Here is a 26,624-nt window from a genome sequence, read left to right on the forward strand (position 1 = left end):
CCAGTATTGTGGAGCTAGCAAGAAAAATAACCCTGCTGCTGAATATTTTTTCCATTTGGGAATTGATTTTAACCGTTCTTCTAAAATAACTCCTCTGGTGATGCAAGTTGCATCTTAAAATGCAACTTTAAAATATTTGTTTGTTTTAATATGTTTTAAGTGTTCATTTTGTGAGGTTGGCTCTTTTATTTATCATCTACTAGATTACTTTTTCCATGGAACATAGAGATGAACATGGAATTCTTAACATTCTATATTTTCTTTCATGCAGGTAAAATAAAGTACTCAGAAAGAGTCTATGATGCTTGTATGGAAGCTTTTGATTGTCTTCCCCTTGCTGCTCTTCTAAATCAACAGTTTCTTTGTGTTCATGGTGGACTCTCACCAGAAATTAATACACTAGATGACATTAGGAGAGTGAGTATTTTGAAAATAAGTGGAAATACAGATATTTATCATGATATACAATTCATGTATGTGAAGTTGTCAGTGTATTGTTTTCTGTTCTTGTCTGTTTTGACAGTGTAAATCGGGATCTGAAATTGAGACCAAAAGTTTTTAACTATGATCCTGCTAAGCCTATCTGGCACATATTTCATTACTTGATCTCAATTGGGGCAGCTTAAACTGTTACAAAACACACACAAAAACCCTCAAAAATTCCACAGTCTCTTTAGATTTGTAGTGCATGTAAAGAGCTTCATATTCAATCTAAATAGTGTTTTTATTTCTTTCTAGATGAAAACTAGAGTTCTGATGACTTTTAGAACTAAACTCGTAGAAGTCGTAGTCCTGAAATTGTTTGGTATATCAAATATCATGTTTCATTTATGTTTCTTTGAAAACAGTTTTGTTTTGCTTTTACTCTTTTGAACAAAAGGATTTTTCTCTTTTTTTGAAAGTGTATGAAATTGCAATATTTACTAGAAAGTCAGATTGCTATTTAAAATGGTAAATTTGGCAGGCAATTAATTAACAAGTCGAATATTTTACAATGTAGTAAATGTGCTGAGTATATCACATAAATAGTAATATTTCACAAATAGTAAGAATAAAAACAAGTTTTAAAAAATGAACAATGGAAACACAGAATAGTTTAATAGTAATTTAAAGGGAAGAAAGTTAGTGATGAAATCATCTAATGTATGTACCCATTAAAAGGTACCCATTTCTAATAAATTGGTTTCAGCTTGCATGGAGTGCTAAAGTCAAGTGAAGATTGTATTGGATGAGAATTTTCAAGTTCAATTGCTTTCTTTTTTGTATACACCTTTTCGACTTACTTTAGTTAACACATCTGGCATCTTGAATAAAGGACACAGATCTTCTTCCAGGAAAGAGTACAGATATTTTTAAATTTTTGGAAAGCTGGCATCCAGCCTGACAGGAGTAATGTTTTATTATATTGGATCTTACTTTCAAAATTTGGATTATTCAACAGGGGATAAAAAAAGATAACTGTTTGTTTGAGGGCTGGAAATAAAACTGCTTAAGCAGAATCCCCACCTTCCCTAGGTTATTTCTGCTAATGTCTTTGGAGGTCAGGTACTAGAGATGAGGGATGGGAGAAAAGAGTGCTTCATCTTATGTTGGATGGGTGCATGAGTGAGTTTTGTTTTCTTCCACAGTTCCTGGTGGGAAAATATGTCATGACATATTTTCTAGTTCCCTAAATTGTAGGAGGAATTGTTGGATGCCGGATAGGTTCTACTGAAAAACAGAACTTTTGAAGAGACCAAGAAAACAACAACAACAACTCTTTTGTTAGGCGTTTCAGACAGGCAGATCTTAAAAAACTTAAGATGTGCACCTCTTCTGTAAAGATCCAGCTGCTCTAAAATCTTTATCGGTTGTACTGAGAACCTTTCACCAAATATGCCATTGCTACTTGGTCAGGAAATGTGATAATATCTGAAATGGCTCTGTAGTCATTCCTGTATTGCTTCACTAAACAAAGAGAAATAAGAAAATTATACCTTCTTCATTAAAGATTCAAAAGGAAGAAGACAATAGTTTGTTTTATGTGTAATAGTAAAGATTGCTTTAGAACATTTGTGGGTATTCTGGTTTTAGATGTATAGAGCAAGACCTCTAGTTAAGGAGTCTTGGTATAACTAATGCTTTCCCATAAGATGACTTTTTCCCTGCATATTGGAATATTTTCTATAATTTAATGAAGGAAATTATGGTTTTAGTATATATGCAATATCTGAAAAATACAGAGAAAAAAGGGGCTATTGTGTTGCATTGTGTTCACAGAAGTTGGTTTTAGCAGCATACTAAAGCAGAACCTTTTGAAGTGTGTGTCCAGTCTACAGTACACGACATTCTATCACTTTCAGTGGTTTGTTCTGTTGTAGTTGTGAATTCACAGTTCTTTTACTTCATGAAATGAATTTTGGTACAAGAAACGGAGGCTATAAATAAAATAAAGGGTTGAAATTCTGAAAGTATTCCATAATGGGAAATCTAATAGCTGCATTTGGCATAGAACTGATTAAGTTTTATGGCCTCCGTAAGATTATTAGTTTTATGTTTATGATGAATTTAAATGAAACTACTATTAAAAATAATCATAAGTCTTTTCATGTGCCACTTACAGAAGGTTTTACGTACAAAATGAGTTACAAAGTTCCTTTTGGCGAGTTGTGGAAGTTAAAATAGCTGCATTATTTTCAGAACAGGGGGAAGTATTTACAGAGTTCTTCTAAAGGGAAGTACATAAGTTTGGAATCAAGTTTCAGTTTGCTGAATGAGTGTAACAAGCAAACTGTCCAGCAGCTGATAAACTTTTTTTGTAGACTTGAATAGGACATGAAATACAATTTTTGAAACTGAAACAGCAAGCATAACTTTATGCTTAATTTATTTTCTTTGGAATTATTTATCTGTGTCTGATCTTAATCGTTTTGGCAAGGTAGCTGGGAGTCTTGCCTGCTGTTACTCCTCTTTTACTTAAGAGTGTACAAATAACAATGCTGCTATAGCAGTAGAGGGGTTTCTTACCAAGTCAGAATTTTCAAAAGCTGAAAGACAAAACAGAGTCTGAGTGTTAGAGAAACTTGTAATTTTGGATAAGCGTTTTTCTGTTTTTCCTATTTTTTGTTCCTTTTGTGAGAGGTGTGAATGTATCCTTTGTATTTTGCTCCATGCATATCCAGATCAAGACCATTCCTGTTAGGATTAGTGACAGCTAAAGTGTAGTTGATAGCAGTTTAAAATATGAACAGTTGGTTCTAAGAAAATTTTGGAACTATAGGTGAGGATGGAAGAAAAAAGTTTATATGCACATGGAACAAGGTATGTGGAGGCCTATTTCAAAATGTCAAAGAAAAGGGAAAAGTACATACCTAATTTAGTTTTGTAGTATATAAATATTGATGGCTCCTTTTATTTTTTTCTGTCTTCATTTACTGTATTTTGTGTTTTCTTAGAAGTTTCTCTACTACTTGTGCTCCATTTTCTTTTTTTACTTCTCCCTTTCCTTGGAATTACAGGCTGTCTGGTTGTATCTCATTTTTAAATTCACCAGGTTTTTGTACTGACTTGGACCATTTCAGAGGCTGGAATGTCAACGGATTTCACTTAGAAATCTTACACAGCCAAGCAGAATGATGTGAGAAGAAAATGGTAGAAAAAGAGAGGAAGAATATTTACAAGCTCAGTGGTGTAAACGGCAAGATGTACTGAAGCAATTTGCATTTTCGAGGCAATATTAACATGTACAGAAATCTGTATGCATTGTGCAGAGAGAAGTGAGAAGGCGAAGCGAGTACATTGCGCCATTCTGAGGAGGGCTTAGCTCTTCTCACATTACAGATGAAAAGAAACATGGTCAGAGCTTTCTGGAAAGTAGCACAAATGAAACAAAGTCTGGAAAAACACTTTATAGAGCCACATCCAATAGGATTGTGATTTATTTTTGTTTTAGTCTCAAGTCTTGCAACTAATCAAGTTTCAAAGTGTCAAGTAAACTTAAAAGGCAATTCTGTAGCATTGGCCTGTACTTTTACAGGCTCTAGGTTACATTAGGATGAGTTATAAGCTTGTGTGTTTATGTGTGTGTGTGTATACGTATATATGAAAATCTGCGTTGTGTATTGCTTCTGATGAAAACCACGTTTATAAATGTAAGACAATGTTATTAGAACTGTTCCTAGGGCCTTTTTTTTGTTGTTTTTTAAAGAATCATCTGGTAACTCTTGGAAAAAGCAGTAGTCATCGGTTGGCAGCAGTTTCAGGAGCTGCATTAGAACTTGGCATACAATGATATTGTAAATTTATTTAAATTAAATAGGTGATGTGAAATGCTCGTTTTATATCTAGGAAAATACCATACACTTGTGATACAAGTGTGATGTGTGAAATGACTTCTGTAAACAACCAAGACGATTGTATACTATTGTAAGCCTTCTGGTTTATTAGCAGAAGTTCTTAAAAAGGACAGATCTCCTCTGCAAACACGTATAGACTTCATCATCTGGCATAAGAATGGAAATCAGCTTTAAGCAGCATAGGAGTCAACTCAAAAAAAAATAAAAATCTGTATAGATGCTTTTTTTTCTGAATGAAGTCTTATGTCAGTATTGACATTCAACAAGGTGATAAAACTACATGAATGAAATTACTGTTTTTGCTGGCGTACTCTTATTTATAGTAGAGGACAGCTGTCATAGTAGATATGACAGTAAAGCCTAACCAGCAAGACTGCTGCAAGTGCTTCTTATTTCCAAGAAACTACAGGTTTGTGAAACGTGAAGTAATCTGATTTTTATCCTCTGAAGTTCATTTACACAAAAGTTATGTTTGTGTTGGTAGTGTCTCTTTCAGATGCGTGACCGTCAATGTAGAGATTCTGTTCAGTTGATTTCATTTACACTGCCAAGACTACTGCTGAAACAGAATTCCATGGATCTTGACTCTAAGACTAATGATTGATACGAAAATGTCTAGATAAGGTTATCGGGTCTCTTAAAGAAGAGAGGCAAAGAGATTTTATTTTATTTTTTCCCTTTGAGTGACAAGATGATGGTAATTGTTTTGTTTAGTTCTTGTAGTGGCAGTAAGGCTTGATCAGTAAAGTGCCTTGAAATTTATGGGTGCACTCCTAGGAATCTCTTTATAATCCCTTAATTCTTTTCTGTGGTATTCTGAAATTTTCTTTTCTTTAGTAATGTCTTTCTGCCACTCTTTACTGGCCTTCACATGATTTTTAGGGCTTTTAATATGTGATAGTTATCAGGAAAATTAGGTTAATTAAAACCTGTCTGTATCTTCAAGTATATGAAACTTCTCTGAAGGTCTTCTGCTTCAAAATTAAAGTATTTTTAATTTTCTATTCCTTAATATATCTCCAAGGTTTTGCTATTCCTTAATTTGAGCATTCATGTGGAGGTATGGTGCACTTCAGTATAGTAGCCTTGACTTCATAGTCCTAGTAAATTAATTTAGACTTAATTATTTTACAGTGTGCATTAAAAAATGCTACCCATTTCTGTTTTAACACCAGATACAGCGATTGTTATTCTTGAATAAAATTGTGTCATTCTCAGTTACCTTAATCTTGCTTAGAAATATGTTAAGCTAATTTATATTGAGATTCTGCTTTGCTGTAGTCACAACATACTCAGAAATAGGTAATCATTAACAAGTGTTTTGAATTGACTTGTTCTTCATTAACTTTACTGCTGTCCACACTTAGAGAAACCTTAACCTGATTATTCTGATTTGATGTATGCAATCTGGGTTGAATAGAAGTGACATTTCCTTAAATTTTGAAATGTCTTGGGAAATATGCCAGTTTTTAGATGGTCTAGTGAAGGAGATGCTGATTTGATATGTATGCAAGTATATTTATTTTTTACAAGCTGACCTCCTTACTTCAAGAAATGTCTACATTATTGTTTCAAATGCTAAGAAAAAGTAGCTTGGGAGAGGTGTGTTGCTTGCAGCAGTGAAAACTTTTTATTTATAATGTCTTCCTCTATCCATTTGGCCAAAGTCGTAAGGAAAATCCTTGAAGAAAAACTCGAGAAAATTTGTTAGAAATGTTTTCTAGACTTTCAGCCTTCTACGTTGCAGGAAACATCACTAAGCACAGAATTGAATCTTCCTTATTTAAATGCTTCTGTTAGCTTCTAGACACAAATTTATTGCTGGAGGTTTAGAAACTTGATGGTTTAATCTACAGAAATTCAGGTACTTGCAGAAGTTGATGGACTGATTTCTTCAATCTGGAAGGAGTATTCCATGCCGGGTTTATCATCCAGTGTGCGAAATGTTAAACCACTGGACTTTTAATATTGAATAAATTCCAACAACAACTTCAGTTAATACCTGCCTTGCCATTATCTGGCAGGAATTTGTAAAGATCTGGACCTTTCCACTTATGTTACAGGTGGCAGCCTCGGGAGCTCTGATTTTCCAGGGCATGAGAGAGCTTGGCACTACTGCTGGTTCCATATTTGAATGGATTCCTATGGACCGTTAGACTCAAATTCACCAGGTGCTCACCAAACCTCCCTTCGAACCTGTCATGAAGAGTTAAGTGTTCTCTAGTACCATCAAAGTCATCTTCTTTGGTATGGGAGGTAAAGTGAGATAAATGCACTGTCCATCAAAGAACCGTTCCTACATTTCTTGGATAAAATCATCTTGTGAACAAACTCCAGCTACATAAAGATCAAATAAGCTTTACATTGAAACTGGGAAATCTCATTTCTGGGATGTCAAAGATTGATTGAATGGTACTTAAACAGGGTATTTTCCTTTTACGTTAACAAATGTGCTGTCCTCCTTACCTCTGGCTCTATTCACTGTGGTTACTAGTGATGTTACAGGCTGCTAGAGCAAGCATTTCCAAGTGGAAATCTTTAAGGAAAAAAAAAAAAAAAAGCAGCTAAAGGAAAGAAAAGCAAACAAACTAAGTCTCTCCCAAAATGCTTATAGCCCATTACAGCAGGGCTATATTTGAGAAATAAAGCCTGTATGAAAGAAGTCTAAGATGGCTATGTTAGTCATCTCTTCATTACATTGTTGAACAATCCCTTATGGAGATGGCTGTTTCAGGGGTTTGGTTTGGGTTTGAGTTTTTTGTATATATTTACTTTATTCTAGTCAGTGCTAATTATTCATGCTTTTCTTTTGCCATTCTTGTTTTCTGTACTGTTTCTCTTTGCTAATTCCTGGTAGTGTCTCCAGATTGGTAGATACGGCATGTGCATGAAAAAGGACCATCTAGTTCCTTGTCTGTAACTTGACTTTATATTACACATATCCATCAGTCTGGAATTTCTCTCTTTTCTCCTTACAACTAATAAATCCTATTGCTCTTAACAGGTTTGGTTCTTTTGGCATGCCTCTGCCTTATTTCATGACGAGGAGAGGAAAAAATATACAGAACCTATTTCTCTTTGATATGGTTGGGTTTTATTCTGTAAATGCTTGGTATTGATGGATATGTAGTCTAACAAATGTGTAAAACTTACAGATTTAATATTTAAAGAATCTTTATGCTCTTGCTTTTTCTCAAACAGTTAGATAGATTCAAAGAGCCTCCAGCATTTGGACCAATGTGTGACTTACTGTGGTCAGATCCTTCAGAAGATTTTGGAAATGAAAGTTCACCAGAGCACTTCAGTCACAATACAGTAAGAGGATGCTCATACTTTTATAGGTGAGAGTATGCAAGGATCTATTTAATATGTTCATGCTAAGTCTTCCTGCGTATTTGATAGAGGGTTTATTTTACTCACGATTGTTTTCATTTCACAGCTATCCAGCAGTTTGTGAATTTTTGCAAAATAATAATTTGTTGTCAATCATTAGAGCACACGAAGCACAAGATGCAGGGTAAGTATATTCCTTCAAGAAATTATTCACAGTGCAAAATATAAAAATAATTGCTTATTGCTGTAAGGTGTAAAATAATCTGTTTGGTTTTACAGTTATAGAATGTACAGGAAAAGTCAAACTACAGGGTTCCCATCATTAATAACAATTTTTTCAGCACCTAATTACCTTGATGTCTACAATAATAAAGGTAAGAACTTGTAATTAATATCTGTATGCAATGCTCAAATTAAAATGTGTTGTTAAAATAAATGTCTTACTACATAAGTCATCTAATGTCAACATTTTTCTGCCAGTTAAGAAAGTAAAGGACCAAAAAATCCTGAATTAAAATTGTGTTGTGAAGTAACACACATGACATAAAATACAGTCTCATGTAAGAGTACCTTGGAGCTGACATGTGGGCAGAAGTTTCTGTTGTAAAAATTGTTGCTATTTAATACTTAAAAACGCATCACCTGGTGTTTTCCAGTCAGGCAAGGCTTTGCAGTGCTGTGAGTTTTCACTCCTCTGGTTGTCTTTAGTTTGTGAACTAAAGTAAGGAAGGGAGAAGGCATTGGTAAGTAGCACGTGCATGAGGTAGTTCATGTTGTGTATCATGGCATCTGAGAGTCTTTAATTATGGACAGAAGAAATTACATGTGGATGAAATCCAGGACAGTCAATTGTGCTAGGTACCTTGTTGAGGTAAGAGACAGAAATGGACAAAACCCCTGTGCTTATAAGTAGGTAGTCACAGGGAAGAAAATGAGACATGGGAGATACATGTTCTGTGATCTTACAGGACAACAGTGGCTGTGTTTGGGAGATCAGGGAACAGCAAATATTGATCTAAATACTGATCACCTTTGGAAATGTTATTAGGAAGGTGACAAACAATTTTTGTCCATACTCTGTTAGAGATGCAGTATAAAGTTGCACAGGAGACATGCTTAATAGTGAAGAGAAAGACATAAAAGTCAGAATTACAGAGAGCTTAACTGTGAATGAATATTATTGAATATGATGTACTATACAATACATTGAATTTTTTCCCACCCACCTCCAAAGAACCCTCACTCACCCAACCCATACCATTTATGTAGGGTGATTAACTGCATAGAGGGAAAGATGAGCTGCTGTTACTTGCACTTGGAAGTAAAGGAGCTTCAACTGTTTTTTTTGTTTGTTTGTTTGTTTGTTTGTTTTTTAATGTTTTTCCACCATCTTCGTGGATATCACTTTTTAAGAATCTTTTCCCCCTCAGCTATTCCCAGTGTAGTGCAAGCTTAAGTATGGAAAAGTGCAATCAAGGCTTATTTAGCCTTGGAATGCTTTTTTTTTTTTTTTTTTTTTTTCTGTTTTGTTTCTCTGCACTTTCTCCCTGATTTTTTTTTTAGATTTCCCTGGCTTTATTCCACTCTGTAAGCTTGCATTCTGAGACTTCATGTTCCAGTGCGGGAAGACACATGCCAAGAGTAAAACCTGAAACTGGACATGCTGCTGTTCTGAGTTAGGATTTTATTTAAAATCCTTTTCAGGACTTCTTGAAATCATTGTTCATTGTAGACTTTTAATGGGATAGTACAGGACTAAACTGATAAGTAACAGTACTTTAAACTGCAGTAATTGCAGTAAAATAAAATCCAAAATTCTCCACTAGAAACCTATCATTTAAATACTGTGAAAGAAAGAGAATGGAGTATCTCTGCTTTTATTTTGTCTGTAGTATAAAAGTGTTTTTACATTTGTGATACTTGCAAGTTTTAAACAGTCTTTCCAAAATGTCTGAATTTTATTTTAGCTGCTGTATTAAAATATGAAAACAATGTGATGAATATTCGTCAGTTCAATTGTTCTCCTCATCCTTACTGGCTACCAAATTTTATGGATGTTTTTACATGGTCCTTGCCATTTGTTGGAGAAAAAGGTATGCAAGAGTTACACACCAAATTAATTTCTTTTCTGTATCTCCCAGTTTGTTGTTGTGAAGGGTTTATTTGTTTCCTTTTGTTTTTGTTTGGCTTGGGTTTTTTGATTGTTTTAATATTTACCAAGTAAAGATTAATTTCATTATTTTTGTGAAGATGGTTATCTGCATTTGTCTTTATCAGGTAGATTTCCTGGATGCTTGATTAGGAAGAAAATTTGGTAAAGTTGTTAAGCTGACCCTGATGAGGGGTTTTTTTGGGACATAAAGGTAATATGTCTGGGAAAAGGTAGACTGAAGTAAAACATGTCCTTCAGTTTTGGCTGTTTTCTTCAGCTGTTTCGGTCAAGATAACCTGGATCTAATAAAGGAAAAGTGTTAATACAAATTATAATTTCCATTGAGTGTATATATACCTGCATTGTTAGGAAGTACCTTTGAACTTCATTTGAAGTCAATATGAAAGGTGTTCATATTCTACAAAAGGCTAGGTTATATATAATAATTAATCTTGTATAGTTATAGGTGTAAACTATGTTGAGATGTTCCTGTAAAATTTTAATTTTATTAGGTAGCTATAACAGATTGACCTTCATTAAAATAACTCTTTTCAGTTATAATCTTTTCTTATAAAAGATAATTTAGCACAGGTCCACTTTTTTCCCCTCTAGAGTTAATAACTCTAAATCTAGGACACTAGAGCTCCAAGTAGTCCTCAGTTAAAAAGCAATGAGGTTAGAGGCTATTTGGGTCTATTTAAAATGTCTCCATGACAGGAACTGCTCTTTTCATAAAGATCTGGAAAGCTCTCTGTATTTCTTTGCAAAATACTCTAGAGATAATCTGTTTAAGAGTCATACAGACCCAGGATTCTAGACTTGTTCATGTTGTCTTCATGTTGTCTTTAGTGAGCAGATACAAGTAAATAGCTTAGACATTTTTTATAATGGTTAGTCCTTTCAACATTTTTTTTGGTGATTTTTAAACTAAGGGATCTGATGTTTGAAAGGAGATTGTTTCTCTTACCCGATGATGCAGTAAATAACCCTTTGCCATTGAAAGTGTTAATGTTGTTTATTTTACTTTTGTATAATACTGGTAATGAGACACCAAGAACTATTAAGTAAGTTCCTCATTGCCCCACTGTATGGCTAAGACTGCTGGAATAATAGATCTTGTAATTTGTCATGATCTTTGGACATGTGCATACTTCAACTTTCAATGAAAGATATGGTGCCAATATTGTTTGGTCTACATTGAACAGATCAAAATCAGAATTATTTGTTGTACTTCTTCAGTAAAGTAGAGAGTAGCTCACAAGAATGGTGACGAATAGCATAGCAGATAATGCCTGGACTGTATGAATTAGTCACGAATAAATGCAGACAAGAAATTACAAGGTTTTTAAACACCTGATTGAACTTCTGGAGTAAGTTACCAAGCCCTTTAGGAGGAAGGGGAAACTTGACTGTTTTAAGGAAAAGGCTGATGCATGTGTGAAAGATTGAGTGATAGAATAAGGAGATTCCTGGAGGTAGAAAATGTAAGATTTTTGAAACAAGTTTGTGTATCCTTTATGTCAATGTTTAAGGGGAGTTTGAAAAGACATGGAGTTTGCACCATATTTATGCCATAATATTTTTCTGCTTCACTGCTTCTACTAAATGCCTGCAGGTGCCAGAAATTGAATAGTTTTCACCTTTTATACCTAATTTTGAGCTGTCCAAATATTTTCCTATTTAAGTAAATTTTGCATAAAATTTACTTCAAATAAAGACTTACCCTGATGTAAAAATACTAATGCACAAGAAGAGAATTCTTATCTAAGTGAACTCCTTGTGAGATAGGAGAGAAGGCTGTGCAGTGTTCTTTGGTAGGTGGTGTAATTTCTGGCTTTTTTTTTGTGAATTTTTAAAATTCTGTGACAGCGCACATCAAGAAAACCACATATTTTAGAGACTAAATTAGTGAGCAGAGTTTAGGAGGTGGGAAGTTCATTCACTACAGTTGCTGGTGACGAGTTACATCTTATATGCTTGGAAATATTTAAAATTCTTCAAGCAGTTAATTATTTTTTTTCATATACAGTTACAGAAATGTTGGTGAATGTTTTGAGCATTTGTTCTGATGATGAACTGATGACAGAGGGAGAAGATCAATTTGACGGTAGGGATTAACTTTAGTGTGTTTTTTTTTTTTTTTTTATTGGAAATCATGTGTGAAACAGTGATTGGCATAGTGGTACAATTGATTACCTGAAATTTGAAGAAAATTGCTGTCAAATTTTTCCTTAGGTGATGAGAATTCTGGGGGAGGGAAGGGAAGGGAATTGTTTTTTCATGTTTGTCATCAAGAAGCAGTAATTGTATCCTTTGCAAAAAAACATACGTACTCTGTACTGAAAGCTGAAGCTTTGTGAAGAATTCCCAGAATTTGTTGGCACTTTATTTGAAAACACAACTAAACATTAGTATTTGAAACATATTAAACTTACTTTGCAGAACTACATCGTCTGATGTATACAATTAATAAACATCTAAATTGGACATTAATTATCTAGAATAAATTTATTATAAGCTCTTAATTTTCTTAATGATTGCTCTTCAGTGAAGAGTTGATAGAGGCAAAAAACAGATACAGTATTTCTTGTGGCAAAGTATATATAGACTATAGACTTGAAGTATGAAATGCATTTAAATCTTAGTGTTTGAGCTTCAAGCATGATAGTTAGATCTTTGTGTGCATTGTATAACAAGTATTCATGTAATAAATGGTAACATCTTGTAAACTATGATACAGTGGATTGTTAAGGAGATATTTGCAATGAGATTAAGATGGTGATCAAGAGGCATGTAGCATTGAGACAGCGCATCATACTTTTTTTTTCCTACAGTAGTGCTTAACATCACACCTGAAAGTTTTTCAGACTTGCTTCATTCTGTCCAATAAGAGAATTAATTTGTTGGATGGTTTGATGACAGTGTAGGAAGAAGGAAAGTTTCAGCAGCCTATGAGAACCACTAAAGATCATTTGTAAAAGATATTAGAGATGTGGTCCAATTCTTAATGTTTAGCAGTTACTATGTTAAAATCTAGTAGCAGAATTGTGGTGTTCTAAAGTAGCTGTGTGTTTTATGTAGGAATGCATTGGTTATGAGCCACTTGAACTTTGCTGTCATTTACATAAAAAATTAGAAATTGTTTCAAATGTGATCCTGCAAACAGTGAATTTGTTTTTGATGCAAGTAATCGTACTGAATTGAACATAAAACAATTATACCAAACATTTGCAGTATATAGGGTGTGGTGGTGTTCTGGGATGCTAGGATTTAGGTTGTCCAGTATAAGTACGCTCATCAGTTGATTGCATATGCCCTGTCTTACAGGCAATGCGGTACAATACAGTACAGTAGATGCAGTTTCCTAATTTGAATTATTTTATTTTTCTGTCTCTAACAATTTCTTTGCTTGGTGCGTATGTCTTAATGCCACCTAGGTACTGTCTATGCTTTATCTTTTTATGTGAATGAATTTTTTTTTTAATTGTTGACTTTTCAAGCTTTCACTTGTTTATCATCAAATTTTAAAACTCACTCTACAATTCCACTTCTTGTTCAAAGAAAACATTTTTAAGTGTTGCAATTTTCCATTTTCTTTTTTTTTTTTTTTTCACATTTCTTCTCCATTCCTTCCACTGCCAAGTTAAATATCTTTATTTTATTTGTCTCACTCACCTTTTTCTCCATCGTTCACTTCCTTTTTTTCTGGACTCTCCATCTGAAGAGCGACTCATATATGGCAATAAAAAAGGTACAGACCAGACAGAGTAGGAATGTTTTGAAATATGACTTCATAGAACCTGCTAGTACAAGTATTAATGCAGAGAATATCTTTGTGTTGAAAGACATACAGCACTTTATTTTATTACCCGTTTTAATGGGATGTTTGTAAAGGTTTGTGAATTTTGTTATCAGAAGTCATATTCCAAGACATCTGTCTTTCTGTGCATGAATTTTTTCCTCCTTTCTTCCATTCCTTCCTTTTTTTTTTTTTTTTTCTTTGTAGAATTTCATTCTCTTACCTATTTCTAAATCTTTATCTTTGGCCCTGCATGTGTAGGGAGCATTCAGTTGTCTGTCTTGATTTTTAATAATTTAATTGTAAGCATTTTTTAAGATTGTGCATGGAATGTGTTTATAGTGTTCCAAAACCTGGCTTGTCTAGAACTTTAGTTTCCTTCAACTGAGATATTGAAAAGATACTTTGTATGTGCAATTTTGAAAATGATTTGATGCAAAATTTCAGAAGTTGTCTACTAATTTAAATTCATAGCCTATCACCTGCTTTTCTGAAATCCCAGGGTAGATATTTCTGTGCAGGCAAATTCTTCGGACCATTACTTACCTAATAGTCAGTTTGCTCTCTGCATATGTGTTCAGTTTTGGGCCCCTCGCTACAAGAAGGACATCGAGGTGCTTGAGCGGGTGCAGAGAAGGGCGACGAAGCTGGTGAGGGGCCTGGAGAACAAGTCCTACGAGGAGCGGCTGAGGGAGCTGGGCTTGTTCAGCCTGGAGAAGAGGAGGCTCAGGGGTGTCCTTATCGCTCTTTTTAGGTACCTCAAGGGAGGCTGTAGCGAGGTGGGGGTTGGCCTGTTCTCCCACGTGCCTGGTGACAGGACGAGGGGGAATGGGCTTAAGTTGAGCCAGGGGAGTTTTAGGTTAGATGTTAGGAAGAACTTCTTTACAGAAGGGGTTGTGAGGCATTGGAACAGGCTGCCCAGGGAAGTGGTGGAGTCACCATCCCTGGAAGTCTTCAAAAGACGCTTAGATGTAGAGCTTAGGGATATGGTTTAGTGGAGGGCTGTTAGCGTTAGGTTGGAGGTTGGACTCGATGACCTTGAGGTCTCTTCCAACCTAGAAAATTCTGTGATTCTGTGATATATTTGCCACTTCAAGAGAGTATTTCTAGTATTTGGGAGTACATTTGGTTATAGGGGTACTTGGAAAGTTTATATTAATTCTTTGGAGCATAATAGTATGAGCATTTCAGAACTTGTTTCTTGTGCAGGCATTAGGAATGGGCAATGGGAGAGTTCTTTGTCAGATCCCCTCTAATTTAGGTTGAGATCAAGACTTTATTCTCCAGGCAGATGCTACTTGACTGTTCTCTGAATTAACCAGGATTCAGTGGCTAGATGTTGTGCAATGCTGCCTCCTGGAGTAATGCATTCTCTGTAATACCATAAACCAGCATGTCTCTTTTTATGGCATAGTGACCTACCAGAGTAGAAATACGGGCCCTAGCAGTGCCTGTAATCTTCTCACCCTGGATGTTACGGCTCTGCAGCAGTGTAGCCTTCAAAAAGTAGGTGTAGGTGGGAAGAAAACTGAGTGACTTGTGTGGAAGGTGTATGGTCCCTTATCTGACACTAACTTTGACAAAAACTCTGAAAAAGCTTTCTCATTCCAGATCATCAAGCTGTTATTTAATAGTGTTCAGAGAGAGAAAGTGAAAACATATAGAATATTAAAAAGTAACTCTTAAGCTGAGTTATTTTTTTTAGTAAACATTGCTTTTTTTTTTTTTTTATTCAGTCTATCCTCATTTTTTTCATTGGCCTCCTTTTTTTTCTTTTTTTTTTTTTTTTTTTTGTTTGATGTCTGCAGTTCATTAAAGTTGTTCTTTGTCTAAAAAAATGTAACTCAGCAGTTTCTGGTTATATTTCATTTAAATGGATTAAGAGATTTGTTCTACCCCAGAATTCTTTCATCATGTTCATACAAAGGTTGTCTCTTCCTGTCTTCCTGCCTTTTTTTTCTTTATCTCTACTACAAGTTTTCCTTTTCGTGTGGGTTTTTGTAGCTGTTGTTGTTTACCCCAATGTGCTTACCCCAATCTTCTGTATTTCATTTGGTTTGGTGTTCAGGATTTGAAGTCCACTCACTCTTCAACAGAAGGCCTTTTGCGTTCTTGAAGTGGTGGTCTGACAAGGTTGACTGTTGTGCTGTTTTGATATCTCCTCATCTGCCTATACTTTTTTAGGGGACCTGGGCTGTCCGCAAAAGGAAAGGAGGATGACTTTGACTATTATACATTGAACAAAACAAAAACCAGTGTTGAAGAAAGGCACTTCTGTTTTTATAATATCAGTGCAGGCAAAGGTAGCTTTCGTTCCGAACCCAAAGCCTCCTTTCAGAATTTTGTCTTAACTTTTATCTATCACAAATGGTATTTCTCTGCTCTGTGGAATATGCAGTATTTACTCCATATCTTTGGTATTTGTAATTTCTGCAAGTGATGCAAACCTAAGATGATATATAGAACATAGAATTAGTTGGTAAGGGAGGTAACACTGCAATTCTTTGGCATTTTATTTTGATTTTTAGTTCGTGCAGGTGTATGTTTTGGGAAGTTGACTTAGAAACCAGCAAATCAAAAACTGTTTTCTCATGGACAGCTGTGTAAGAATTAGCAACTATTTTTTTTTTTTTGTGGCTTTAATATCTGGCTTCTGTATTGAGCTACATAGCTACGTCTTAATAAACACAGATGTCAGTGAATAATTTCATGCATAAAATTAGGCAGATGAATTATGATAGTTACTCTGTTGTAATGACAGTAATTTAGATGCTTGCTAGCTTTAGCAAATCATTGTGAACATCCTAAACTTTTTTTGTGTGTGTTTTGTGGACACGGAGGGTGATGATGGTTTTGGTGGTATTCTGAAGCCAGAATTTTATAATGTGGTGTTTTGTAAGTGTTTGGGTACTGGCCTCCTGTGAATAATACTGAATTTAAACAGTTGTATTGAATTTGATATGCTGTAAAATGGTGGCTTTGTAAATATCGATGAGCTTGAGACTCTCTCTTATTCCATTGAAAGTAGGTACAGCTGCAGCACGGAAAGAAATAATCAGAAACAAAATTCGTGCAATTGGCAAGATGGCAAGAGTCTTCTCTGTTCTCAGGTACTTGGGTGGTTTCTGCTTTCCTAAAACCCCTCTTAATCTGTATATTAGGAAAATATATCTCTGTTCCACGGTAATAGATACCAAATGTTTTTCAAAGAGGTCACTGTGTATAAGAATCTTATTTTGCATATCAATGCACCCCATTGATGTTGGTGTTTTTGGTTTAAAAAAATATTTTTAAGTTATTTTTGAGACATGCCCAGGCATTAACTGTAAGTGTTGGAAAGGCAACATACTGAAATCAAAGGTGTGAAGGAGAAAATCTGGGCTTGCTGGGAAAATTTCTGTCATAACTGAAAGTTCAGGACTTAGTTTGTTTGTGTTGTTTGTTGTTGTTGTTTGGGGTGGGGGAAGGAGGAGGTTAGTTGCTGGTTTGGGGCTCTCTTGTTTGTTTGTTTCCAGCTTTTAAAAGTACCGTTTTCTCCTACTGATCTAGACTTAGAGATTTCATGATCACGTTTACACAAAATAGTAGTAGTATGTTACAGTACGTGTATTGTGTGTGTGTGTGCATAGCTTTCCACAGACTATAATTGTTCAGATAGGGATTATTTTTTTTGAAGTTGGTATCTCCTGAAGCACAGACACATTCAGTGAAATTGTGGGTTGTTTAATGACACTGAGTTATGCACAGTACCTCATGAGGCATTCAAAATTAATGGACCTGCATGTGAATAATTGCTTCTAAGTTATTTCAGAAGTAATCAGTGTTTATAACTCCTAGACAGGAAAGAATAGTATGGCATAGGAATATTTTTTGATGATTAAATTGAATTCATTGTTGATTAAATTTGAATTCTCATAAACCTTGGCATGGATAAAGGACAGCAAAAACAGGTTCTCCCTTTCCCAGTTCCTTATTTTGCTTTAATACAGGTTTCATGAGCAGATACTTAAGTTTTTTGTACTGTTTTTTCTTACACCAGGGAGGAGAGTGAAAGTGTGCTGACACTCAAGGGTTTGACTCCCACTGGAATGTTACCTAGTGGAGTGTTGGCCGGAGGACGACAGACCCTGCAAAGTGGTAATGATGTTATGCAACTTGCTGTGCCTCAGATGGACTGGGGCACATCTCACTCTTTTGCTAACACTACACATAATGCATGCAGGGAGTTTCTTATGCTTTTCAGTTCTTGTCTTAGCGGCTGAAATAAGCATAGTGTTATGTGTTAATCAGGCAATGTGAAATGGATACTTAACCAGGGTATAAAACTAAAAGCAATTGAGTTCAGCCGTGTCAGGCCACATTTTTCAGACTTCAAGCTTCCGTAGTTTACAATTTTTCAGGTGATGCAGATGTCTCAGGTGGAGTGACCTTATAAATCTGGTATTAAGGTATTTGGTTGTTAAAGATACAAGAATTACAATGTAATTTTGCATCCTTACTTGTCTGCTTTCCATTAAAATGATTTTATTATTATGTATTAGTATTTTCATTGACAATATCAAATTCTCACTGATACTAATCTTAACAAACAACTACAGGCTGCAGAGTTCCATATTACACTCCATTGATAGATTGAAATGTGCTACGTTTTGTACCCTGGTAATTAATGCCAAAGTTTGTTCTCTATGTTGTTTGTCAAATGTTCTATGTATAATTGACCTCCCTGAATTGTCCTTGTAACATGCTGTTTCCTTCCTCTGCAGATGTAGCTGCTTTCTTAGATCTGTCTGTCTCTCTCTAGGTATAGATGTATGTCTGTATAAGTGTTAAAATTAAACCACTATCCCAGACACTTGTCTGTCTCTTGATGTAGAAGCAATGTTGTAGCACCTTGTTTTTGAGGTTTGCTGCATTTGCTGCTGCACATTGTCTGTGCATTTTGAACAATAATGTACTTGAAAAGTATTCAGTAATTGTTATAAAATCAGTTGAGAATAAAGGGATTGAATTTAAAACTTGTAAATAAATCAAAATAAAAGGGTGTTATTAAGTGTGCATATATTTTTTGCATGAAAATAAAAAGAACTCTATACAAAATATACCTGTAATCTGGCTCATTGAATATTTTGTAAAAGGCTTTTCTTTTTTTTTTAGTTTGTTGAATCATTGGATCATATTTTTCACAAGGCCCATAAACAATTAGCTAGGCTTAGGAAGAACACTGTGAGATTGTACCAAATATATTACAAAATGAAGTCCAGGTTTCTGTTCAGAGCAGTGGATAACTAAAATATATCCATCTGAAACTGGACTTCCTATCAGCAGCACTCAACCTAAATTATTCAGTGACAAAAGATATATCAAAAGATATTTTTATTTGCCAATCTTAGGTTTTAATAGAATGTATAAAAATGTCATATTTGACCAATTAACTTTATAGCAGTTGAAAGACTGTGATATGTTGATGAACTGAATACCATTTTTTATACAATCTCTTTTCCAAGAGTTGCTGCTTTTCTCATTTTGGGATTTAGGATATTTACGTGTATACTTTTAAATTTTCTATGTAGCGTTTTTTTGTTTTTTAAACCCTTTCACTACATTTTCTATTAAACTATCAAAGCTGTTCTCTTATAGCTTTGAAACATGAATGTCACATTTTAAGTCATTTCTCAGTGGACATATAATGTCTGCAAGTAAGTTTATATGTCCAGTGTGTGTATGTGATTGTTTTGTGAATGTCTATAACAAGAAGTTATGTATGTTTCCTAATCCATCCAACTTTTCCAAAAGCATATGTCCTAGTTTTAATTTTCATTGTTTAATAAGTTACTTTATATGCTTAAAAGAGTTTGTACTCCTCTCATTCATTTAAGAGATTTAAAACCATGTTGCATTGCAAATATTAGAGAGGATCAAACTGACTAGAAAATTTTTTTTAAAGAAAACTTTGTACCATTATTGAAAATGTGGGTCATTTGGAAAGTATGCAAAATGCATTTTGGATTTTTGTGGGTGTTTGTTTTTTTTTATTATTTTTTTACTAGAATTTTTGATGGCAATATTCCTTGAAGCATTACATTAATATACCTCATTTGTTTAATCATGTTGATTGTTCAAAATAACTCATGCTGTTAGTTCTCCTTAAATTGCAGTAACTTCTTTTTACCGATATGAATTTTACTGTCTTGTTTTTCAAAAAGAAGTTTTCAAATTTACTATGCTCAACTGCAAAACTAAAAGTAAACCAAAAATAAAATAGAACTTCACTAATTGATACTTTACTAAGCCTTCACAATACCAGTGATTTCATATTCTTGGCGAAATATGGTCACTGATAGCATAGTAGAATTTTTGTATTACAAATTTTTAATTATTTCTTGAAGTATATTGTACTGTGTTGATCAATATACTATCAATAACTTATCTCAAATCCCTAGATTTGGGAAAATAAATAATATTCATTGTCGTACTCTTTTTGCTTATCCTGTTTTATTCATGAAAAAATTCATGAAGATCTATGTGGGCTGTTTCCCAGTAAATCTCTAAGAAGCTGAGAAAGTTATAAGAAATTGGAGTGTATGTCTACATTCCTCTAGAGATCTGGGCGGAATTTTTTTTTATCAGGCCAAAATATATGCAAACATTGCATATGTATTGCATTAATGGTGTCTTAGTTGCTCTGAATTGGATTATGTTCAGATCCAGCTTCATCTATTGGGGTAGTAAAATCTGAATTGGAATAGTATTTTATTTTGAAGCATCAGTAAGCACAATAAATTCTTAATGTCAATAACGCGTTTTGTGCTAAATCTTTGCATATGCCAATACCATTTCAAGAATTTGTTCAACCATGCCTGCTGTCTTTGGTAAGATAGAGGCCATTCTCATAGAAGGAGTGAAGCTTGTTGGCATTGATGGGATGCAGAGAAGGGCACCAAAAATGTTAATCAATCTAATACAACTGCTTTATGGGAGATGGTTGAACAGATTCTTACTGCAAAAGAGAGAATTTTGAGGGTAAAATAGAAATTCTAGCTGCAGTGAAAGCATTAAACAAAGACAATTTTGAAAATTAGTGTAAAACTACATCCTATAGAAGGAGTCAATATCTGTTTGTTTTTTTTTTTAGAAACACATGGATATATTTTTTGAAAAACAATCAAAAATTATTTCTAGAGAGCTTTATTTTACTAGGATAAAAATACACTTTGAGAAATTATAGCCTTTGATATGTCTCTATAAACTCTGGATTTATGGTTTTGATTAATTACATTACTTACATTATAGAATCTCAAATGTTAATGACCACACTTAAGTATCAGTGCTTAGTGAACTATTAACTGAAATAGTCAACCTCTGTTTAAAACAACAAAACCACCCTAAAAAGCCTTATTCAGCACGTAAAAAGCCACAAGCCTAAATTTAAAATTTTAATACTTCCACAGAAATCAGTTTTATTACACAAATACTTCTGATCAGAGTCATTGCTAATGTTACTATTAGTCAGAGTGACAATGAGAATTTTTTTTTTTGATTTTTGTATCAGATCTGTCTCCTAAGTAAAACAGGGCGAGAGTTGGAGTTGAGAATGGAAATGCTTAAAATTTGCTGGGAAAGTGAGAATTTTCAGAATGAAGAGTTCAGGTTTATAAAATATATTAATATGATGCAGTATTTTTTCTAGATTTATGAGGATCTATCAAGGATATCGTTTTAATTTAGAGGTACCTGCAAAAGAGAATCCAACAAAATTATATTCCAAATTGAGTCTTTACAGTGTGTTTTTTAAGTGATTGTATTTTCCAGTCAGTTTGTTCTTTTATGTCAAGGTGGAAGTTATCTTTTCTTCAGTGCATTGTATATTCCAAGATGTATTTTGGAGATAAGGTAGTGATAAAAGTAGAATGAATTAGGAGTAAATTTTAAAATCTGTATTATGAAGCTACATAATTTACAGAGATAAATTAGTATTCGTGATCTTTTCAGGAAAAGATTGAAAACAAAGACTTCATGGGTAACAGGAAATGGTGGAAAGAGGTGGTTTTTCTGATGTAGTTTTATATTTACATGGCAAATTGGTTATAGTATAAAAATATGTATTTGGTAACTTTCTAAAATAGTTCTTTATTTTTTACAAATTGAGAAAGCTTTTTCACTAATGTAAACATAAATAGTGATCTGTTCAAGTGGCTTTTTGATATAATTCTGGGATTCCCCTTGCCTGTTTAGATTTGCACAAGATTTTTTTATTTTTATTTTTTTTTGGCAGCTGGGAATATGCAGTATGTAAAAATTAAAACACTGCATTACCCTTAACGTATTCCACATTATTTTATTAGGAATTCAAGTTTTTTATTTTATTTTTTAGAGCATCTCAGTGGAAATGATAATTTGATATAATAGGTTAAGGCAGAGTGTAGGCAGTTGATGATACATCTGCTGTGTCTGGTTTATGCTCAGTAGGAAATGAGAAGTACTAAGCTTTTAATTCACCTTAAAGAATTCTATTCTTCAGCACATACTAAGCACAAACCTAAATTTAAAATTTTCTTCTTATTAAAATTTTCTTAATTTAGATAGTTTGCCTAACACTTGCTTGAATACTCCTTAATGATATCCGTTGTTATTAATCTGTATCAAGCACCACGCAAGTAGGTTTACAACTATGTATACAATTTTTTGTTAAAGAATATTACTTTATGAGAGGCATGGTAAAGAGTAGGGGAGGTAAAAAGTTGTTACCATTATTTAAATTTAGCTACTATTTAGATCTTAGTTATAAGTGGTTTATTTGTCTGGTCTAATAGAAGATGATTTTGCTATCCTAATAGCCTTACGTTATAGCTTTGACTTTAGGTCTAAAACAATAAACAATGGAAAAATCTTACACCTACTACATTACAGCATTTGTCGTGGTTACTTAGTTCAAAAAACATAGTAAACTAGGTTTTTATTCCTATCCACATAAAGTCATCCACCAAGACTGTTAAATCCAGAGCTCTTCCTGCTCTAGACTTTGTTGTGGATTCAACTAAACAATTTATGAGGCTTTGTAAATATCACTTGCTAAATTTGTCTTTTATGGTTTGAATTTCACAGTTCAGTTCTCAGAGACACACATTTAAGCATAAAATACGGCGAGAAATTGAATGACTAGTTTAACCTCAGGGAGCTAGCCATAACAAGAAAAACATGTTATTAGAACACTGACAGTATTGTATTTATTACATATTTCCTGGTAATTTACTGAAGCTCAGTAATACATTTTAATTGTCAGAAAGGGTAATCTCATAGATTTTCTTTTTAACCATACCACAACTTTAACATTAGTTGAAATTTTATGTTGTTGCCTTTAAAATATATATATATATATATTTTAGAAATGTGCATTTAAAACCATAAATGAAGTTCCAGTAATTAGTGTTTCTCTTGATATACTTTTAGTTGATAAATTGTAATAGTTAAAATGTAGGAGAAATTTCACTTTAAGCTTAAAAACAACCCCCAAAACCTTAATTATAATTTTAAACAATTGTAATCTAATCTGGCGTAGCATACTATATTAAATTGATCATTGCCTTTTCTGCTATGCGATATTACACTCTTCATCTTTCTCATTCATTTTGCATGCATCTGCTCACTTCTGTACAGCCACTGTAGAGGCAATTGAGGCTGAAAAAGGTATGATCAGAGTCTTTGCCATTGGCAGAGATCTGTGGTGTCTGGGAGGGAATTCAAAAGTACTCTGTGTGGGTGTGTTTTACTTTCAACTTGCACAAGCAGAGATGAATCAACTGTATTGATTCATCCCTTTGACATGTAACATTCATTTCTGGCTTCAGGATAATGATTATCTTTTAATATTTTAGGGATATTCTTGGGGTTTGGGGTCTTTTGTTTGTTTTTACGAAATATGCAGTAGGTTTTTGTATAATAGCATGTTGTGATATGTGGTGTTGTCTTGAAATCGTTAAAATGATAGTGTTTAGTGTGTTTTTTTTTTCTGCATTCAACTGCAAGGGTTTGTTGGGGGGGTGGGTTACCTGTGGAAGGAGGGTTGTTTATGCATGCTTTTTTTCATAAAATCTATTTTTAATGGCTTTGAACGTAATTTTTAAATACTTCCTCTAACTGTTCTGGTAGTGCAAGACATACAACTGTAAATTTTTTCCTATGGGTTTTGCACATAATTTGATGACCAAATTTATTTCCAGTATATAGGCTAACCTGCCAGTATAAGGCATATTAAATTCCATGGATTATCAGTGCTTCTGTGCTAAATAAACCGTCGTATATACATCCTTTTTTAGCAGTGTTGAGTAAAATGCCATCAAATTATCTGGTATTCAAGTACTCAAATTCAGATTGTTGAAGTTTCTTCATAGACCCTTTAATTCCCTCTTGCTCTATATTCAATGAAGTGAATGACAAACAGCATAGCAATTGGGAGATGTCCAAAAATATAAACAAGGGCTATATTCTGTCCTCTCACACACGTGCAAGAGGTTCCGTTGTTGTGAGTGGAAAGCTGTACTTAAATCTCCAAAGAATTATTTCATCCCAAAGGCTTCAGTCTTACTATGTGGTCAACCATTTTCAGGTCTAAATTCGACTACAGACCTCATTCATTAAAATAATCAGTAGAAAAATAATGCCTATTTTCTATACGTATTTTAAATACGTATTTAAACGATTCCATTGTTTGAACGGAGTGCTAACCCAGTGACTGTGGTTGTGTCCATTTCCATCATCCACACGATTAGTACAGAATGTGATCCATATCCCGCAGTTTTGCCTGCATGAAAACTGCAGGATCAGGCCATCAACGTGTATGCAGGACATAAATCTCCTGGTACTTTTGTAACCCTTTGCTGCTTTGCCTCCACCGCACTTGCTGTGCTGCTTAGATCTTACTGACATTCCATTGAAGACAACGGGGATGTAAAAAGATGAGCCTGATGAACGTGGCAGCAGAAGCAATTGGTGCTTAGAGCTGGCCACACCAGGGACATGCAGAAGCAATCAAGTGGGCTTAAGCGCCTTGATTCCTACTTGCAGAATATTTGCCATACTTTGTTCTTTTTGTTATAAACCTAATGATAGCCATTGAACATATTAAGAGAGCAGATTAGCTTTTACCTAGTACAGATACAGAGCCACACATTTCTTTGGCTGATTTCTTACCTGTTTTTAAACATCATTTATTAGAAAAAGTATATGCTTTCAACTTATTTTTCCATTACTGACATATCAAATTTGCATTTTGTTAAGCAATACGAGGATTCTCTCCGCAACATAAAATCTGCAGTTTTGAAGAAGCAAAAGGTTTGGATAGGATCAATGAGAGAATGCCACCAAGAAAAGATGCTCTTCAACAAGATGGTATTAATACTATAAACACAACAAATGCCAATGGAAACAATGGAACTGGCAACAACAATGCACAGTGACCACGTCAACTTCTGGTTTACTCACTTATGTCTTGCCTGAGAATTCCTAGATTACTGCTTTTTGATGTGACAACAGATGAAATAGCCAGGGGGATCAGCTGAAGTGACCACTTAGTAAGAGGTGGAAAACCATCTAACTTGATCCCGCTGAAGAAAAACCATCGTGCTTTTGAGACAACAGCCCCTCTCTTTGCATGGTGACACGACCTCCTGGGAGCATGCTTCGTGGATTTACACACAGTCCATCGCTGGCTGCTGCATCTTCAGAAGAGATCTGAGGAGAGAATCGGGCTGTTATCACTAAAGCACATCTAGACTAGCATCTTACGCTTATTGTTGTCAACACTTTAAGTTTACAAATGGGATTTTCTTTCAGTAGAGGTAGCTCGTTTGTTTGTTTGTTTTTTTAAATCAGACTTTCAAATACAACCCTAAGAGCTAACTATTTATTAATGGACATCGGTTTCATGAAATGTCTTTAAAACAATAGATTAGAAAGGTCTTAAAATATCTGAGGCTGCAAAAACTGTATTTTAAATAGAAAAAAAATGCCAAAAAAATCTCAGTTGGTCATTCTGTAAAATGCTGACCTCAGGTTTACTCCTTAGATGTTGCTAATTCTATATTGTATTCACTGTATTTTTTAGTTACAGCTTATCAGAAGATTTCTATGTAGGAATGTTTATTACTTGAACACAGATTTTAAAAAATATTTAATTTAGAAACATTTTTGCCCAGCTTTTTCAAGACTCTTCCCCATCTTGAATTTTAAAAAAAATATTATATATACTAATTTTAAAAGTAAGAAAAATATGGAAGTGTTAATTTTAAGGTACTTTTAATTGAACTTTGTACATTGTTTAAGTAAATTTTGATTCATATCAAGTCTGTAAAGCTTGGCATTGTATTTTGTGTATGCATGTTTTCATTTTGCAAATATTTAATATATAGACCTATGATGTACATCTATAGGTTACGTAGATGTTATGGGTACTTTTACTTTATTGTGAGTATTACAGTTGCATAAATAGCTAGTAATCACTGGGCTGAATAGCTGCAAGCTTTTTATTATTTTTTAAGCTGCAAAGGAAACTGAAACTGTATTGGACATACTTTTTGTTCTAGGCAAAGCAGCGCGTAAGCAATTGCTCTGTTCAACTGCTAAGGCATTAGTGAAAGTGTAAACTTGAGACTGCATGTATTTTGATATCTACAGGACTGCTTGGTTAAAATAAAAATTGAAGCCCTGTGCTAATTTGTTCACAAATAATGGACTGTACTGATTGCCACTGTACTTTGTTACATATTTTGACATTTGCTACGTGTCCTTCTCATCCCCTGGAACACAACTTGAAACTTATGTCACTAGAGTTCATCTCCCTTTTTTTTTTTGTTTGCCATGAAGTACGATCTGTACATACCCCTGTCTAAGTTGGAAATTTTATGCATGTTCTGAACTATTCAAGTATTTTATAAACAGTAGCACACAATAAATTTTGTGCATGGGCTGCGGCTCTTATCATTGTGTATTGGTTTTATTTGGCATACTTAGG

The 26,624-nt window shown here is 34.2% G+C and overlaps 1 protein-coding gene across 4 annotated transcripts in view; it reads left to right on the forward strand.

Annotated features, from left to right (window-relative positions):
- The window catches only part of PPP3CB (protein phosphatase 3 catalytic subunit beta), a 52,262-nt gene that overhangs the window by 18,533 nt on the left and 7,105 nt on the right, over positions 1 to 26,624 (forward strand). Inside the window, exons 5-14 of one of the 4 annotated variants that reach the window (XM_084526759.1) lie at positions 272 to 417; positions 7,536 to 7,675; positions 7,774 to 7,851; positions 7,947 to 8,041; positions 9,635 to 9,760; positions 11,849 to 11,926; positions 16,647 to 16,728; positions 17,658 to 17,755; positions 23,273 to 23,302; positions 24,893 to 26,590. In XM_084526759.1, coding sequence (XP_084382885.1) covers positions 272 to 417; positions 7,536 to 7,675; positions 7,774 to 7,851; positions 7,947 to 8,041; positions 9,635 to 9,760; positions 11,849 to 11,926; positions 16,647 to 16,728; positions 17,658 to 17,755; positions 23,273 to 23,302; positions 24,893 to 25,071 — 1,052 coding nt within the window. In that variant the 3' untranslated portion in view covers positions 25,072 to 26,590. Of the gene's footprint in view, positions 1 to 271; positions 418 to 7,535; positions 7,676 to 7,773; positions 7,852 to 7,946; positions 8,042 to 9,634; positions 9,761 to 11,848; positions 11,927 to 16,643; positions 16,729 to 17,657; positions 17,756 to 23,272; positions 23,303 to 24,892; positions 26,591 to 26,624 lie in introns of those variants that run through there. The other 3 variants (XM_084526758.1, XM_084526760.1, XR_014695258.1) reach the window with 3 other exon arrangements.

The sequence above is a fragment of the Aythya ferina genome, assembly GCF_964211825.1.
Source record: "Aythya ferina genome assembly, chromosome: 7".
Classification (NCBI taxonomy): Eukaryota; Metazoa; Chordata; class Aves; order Anseriformes; family Anatidae; genus Aythya; species Aythya ferina.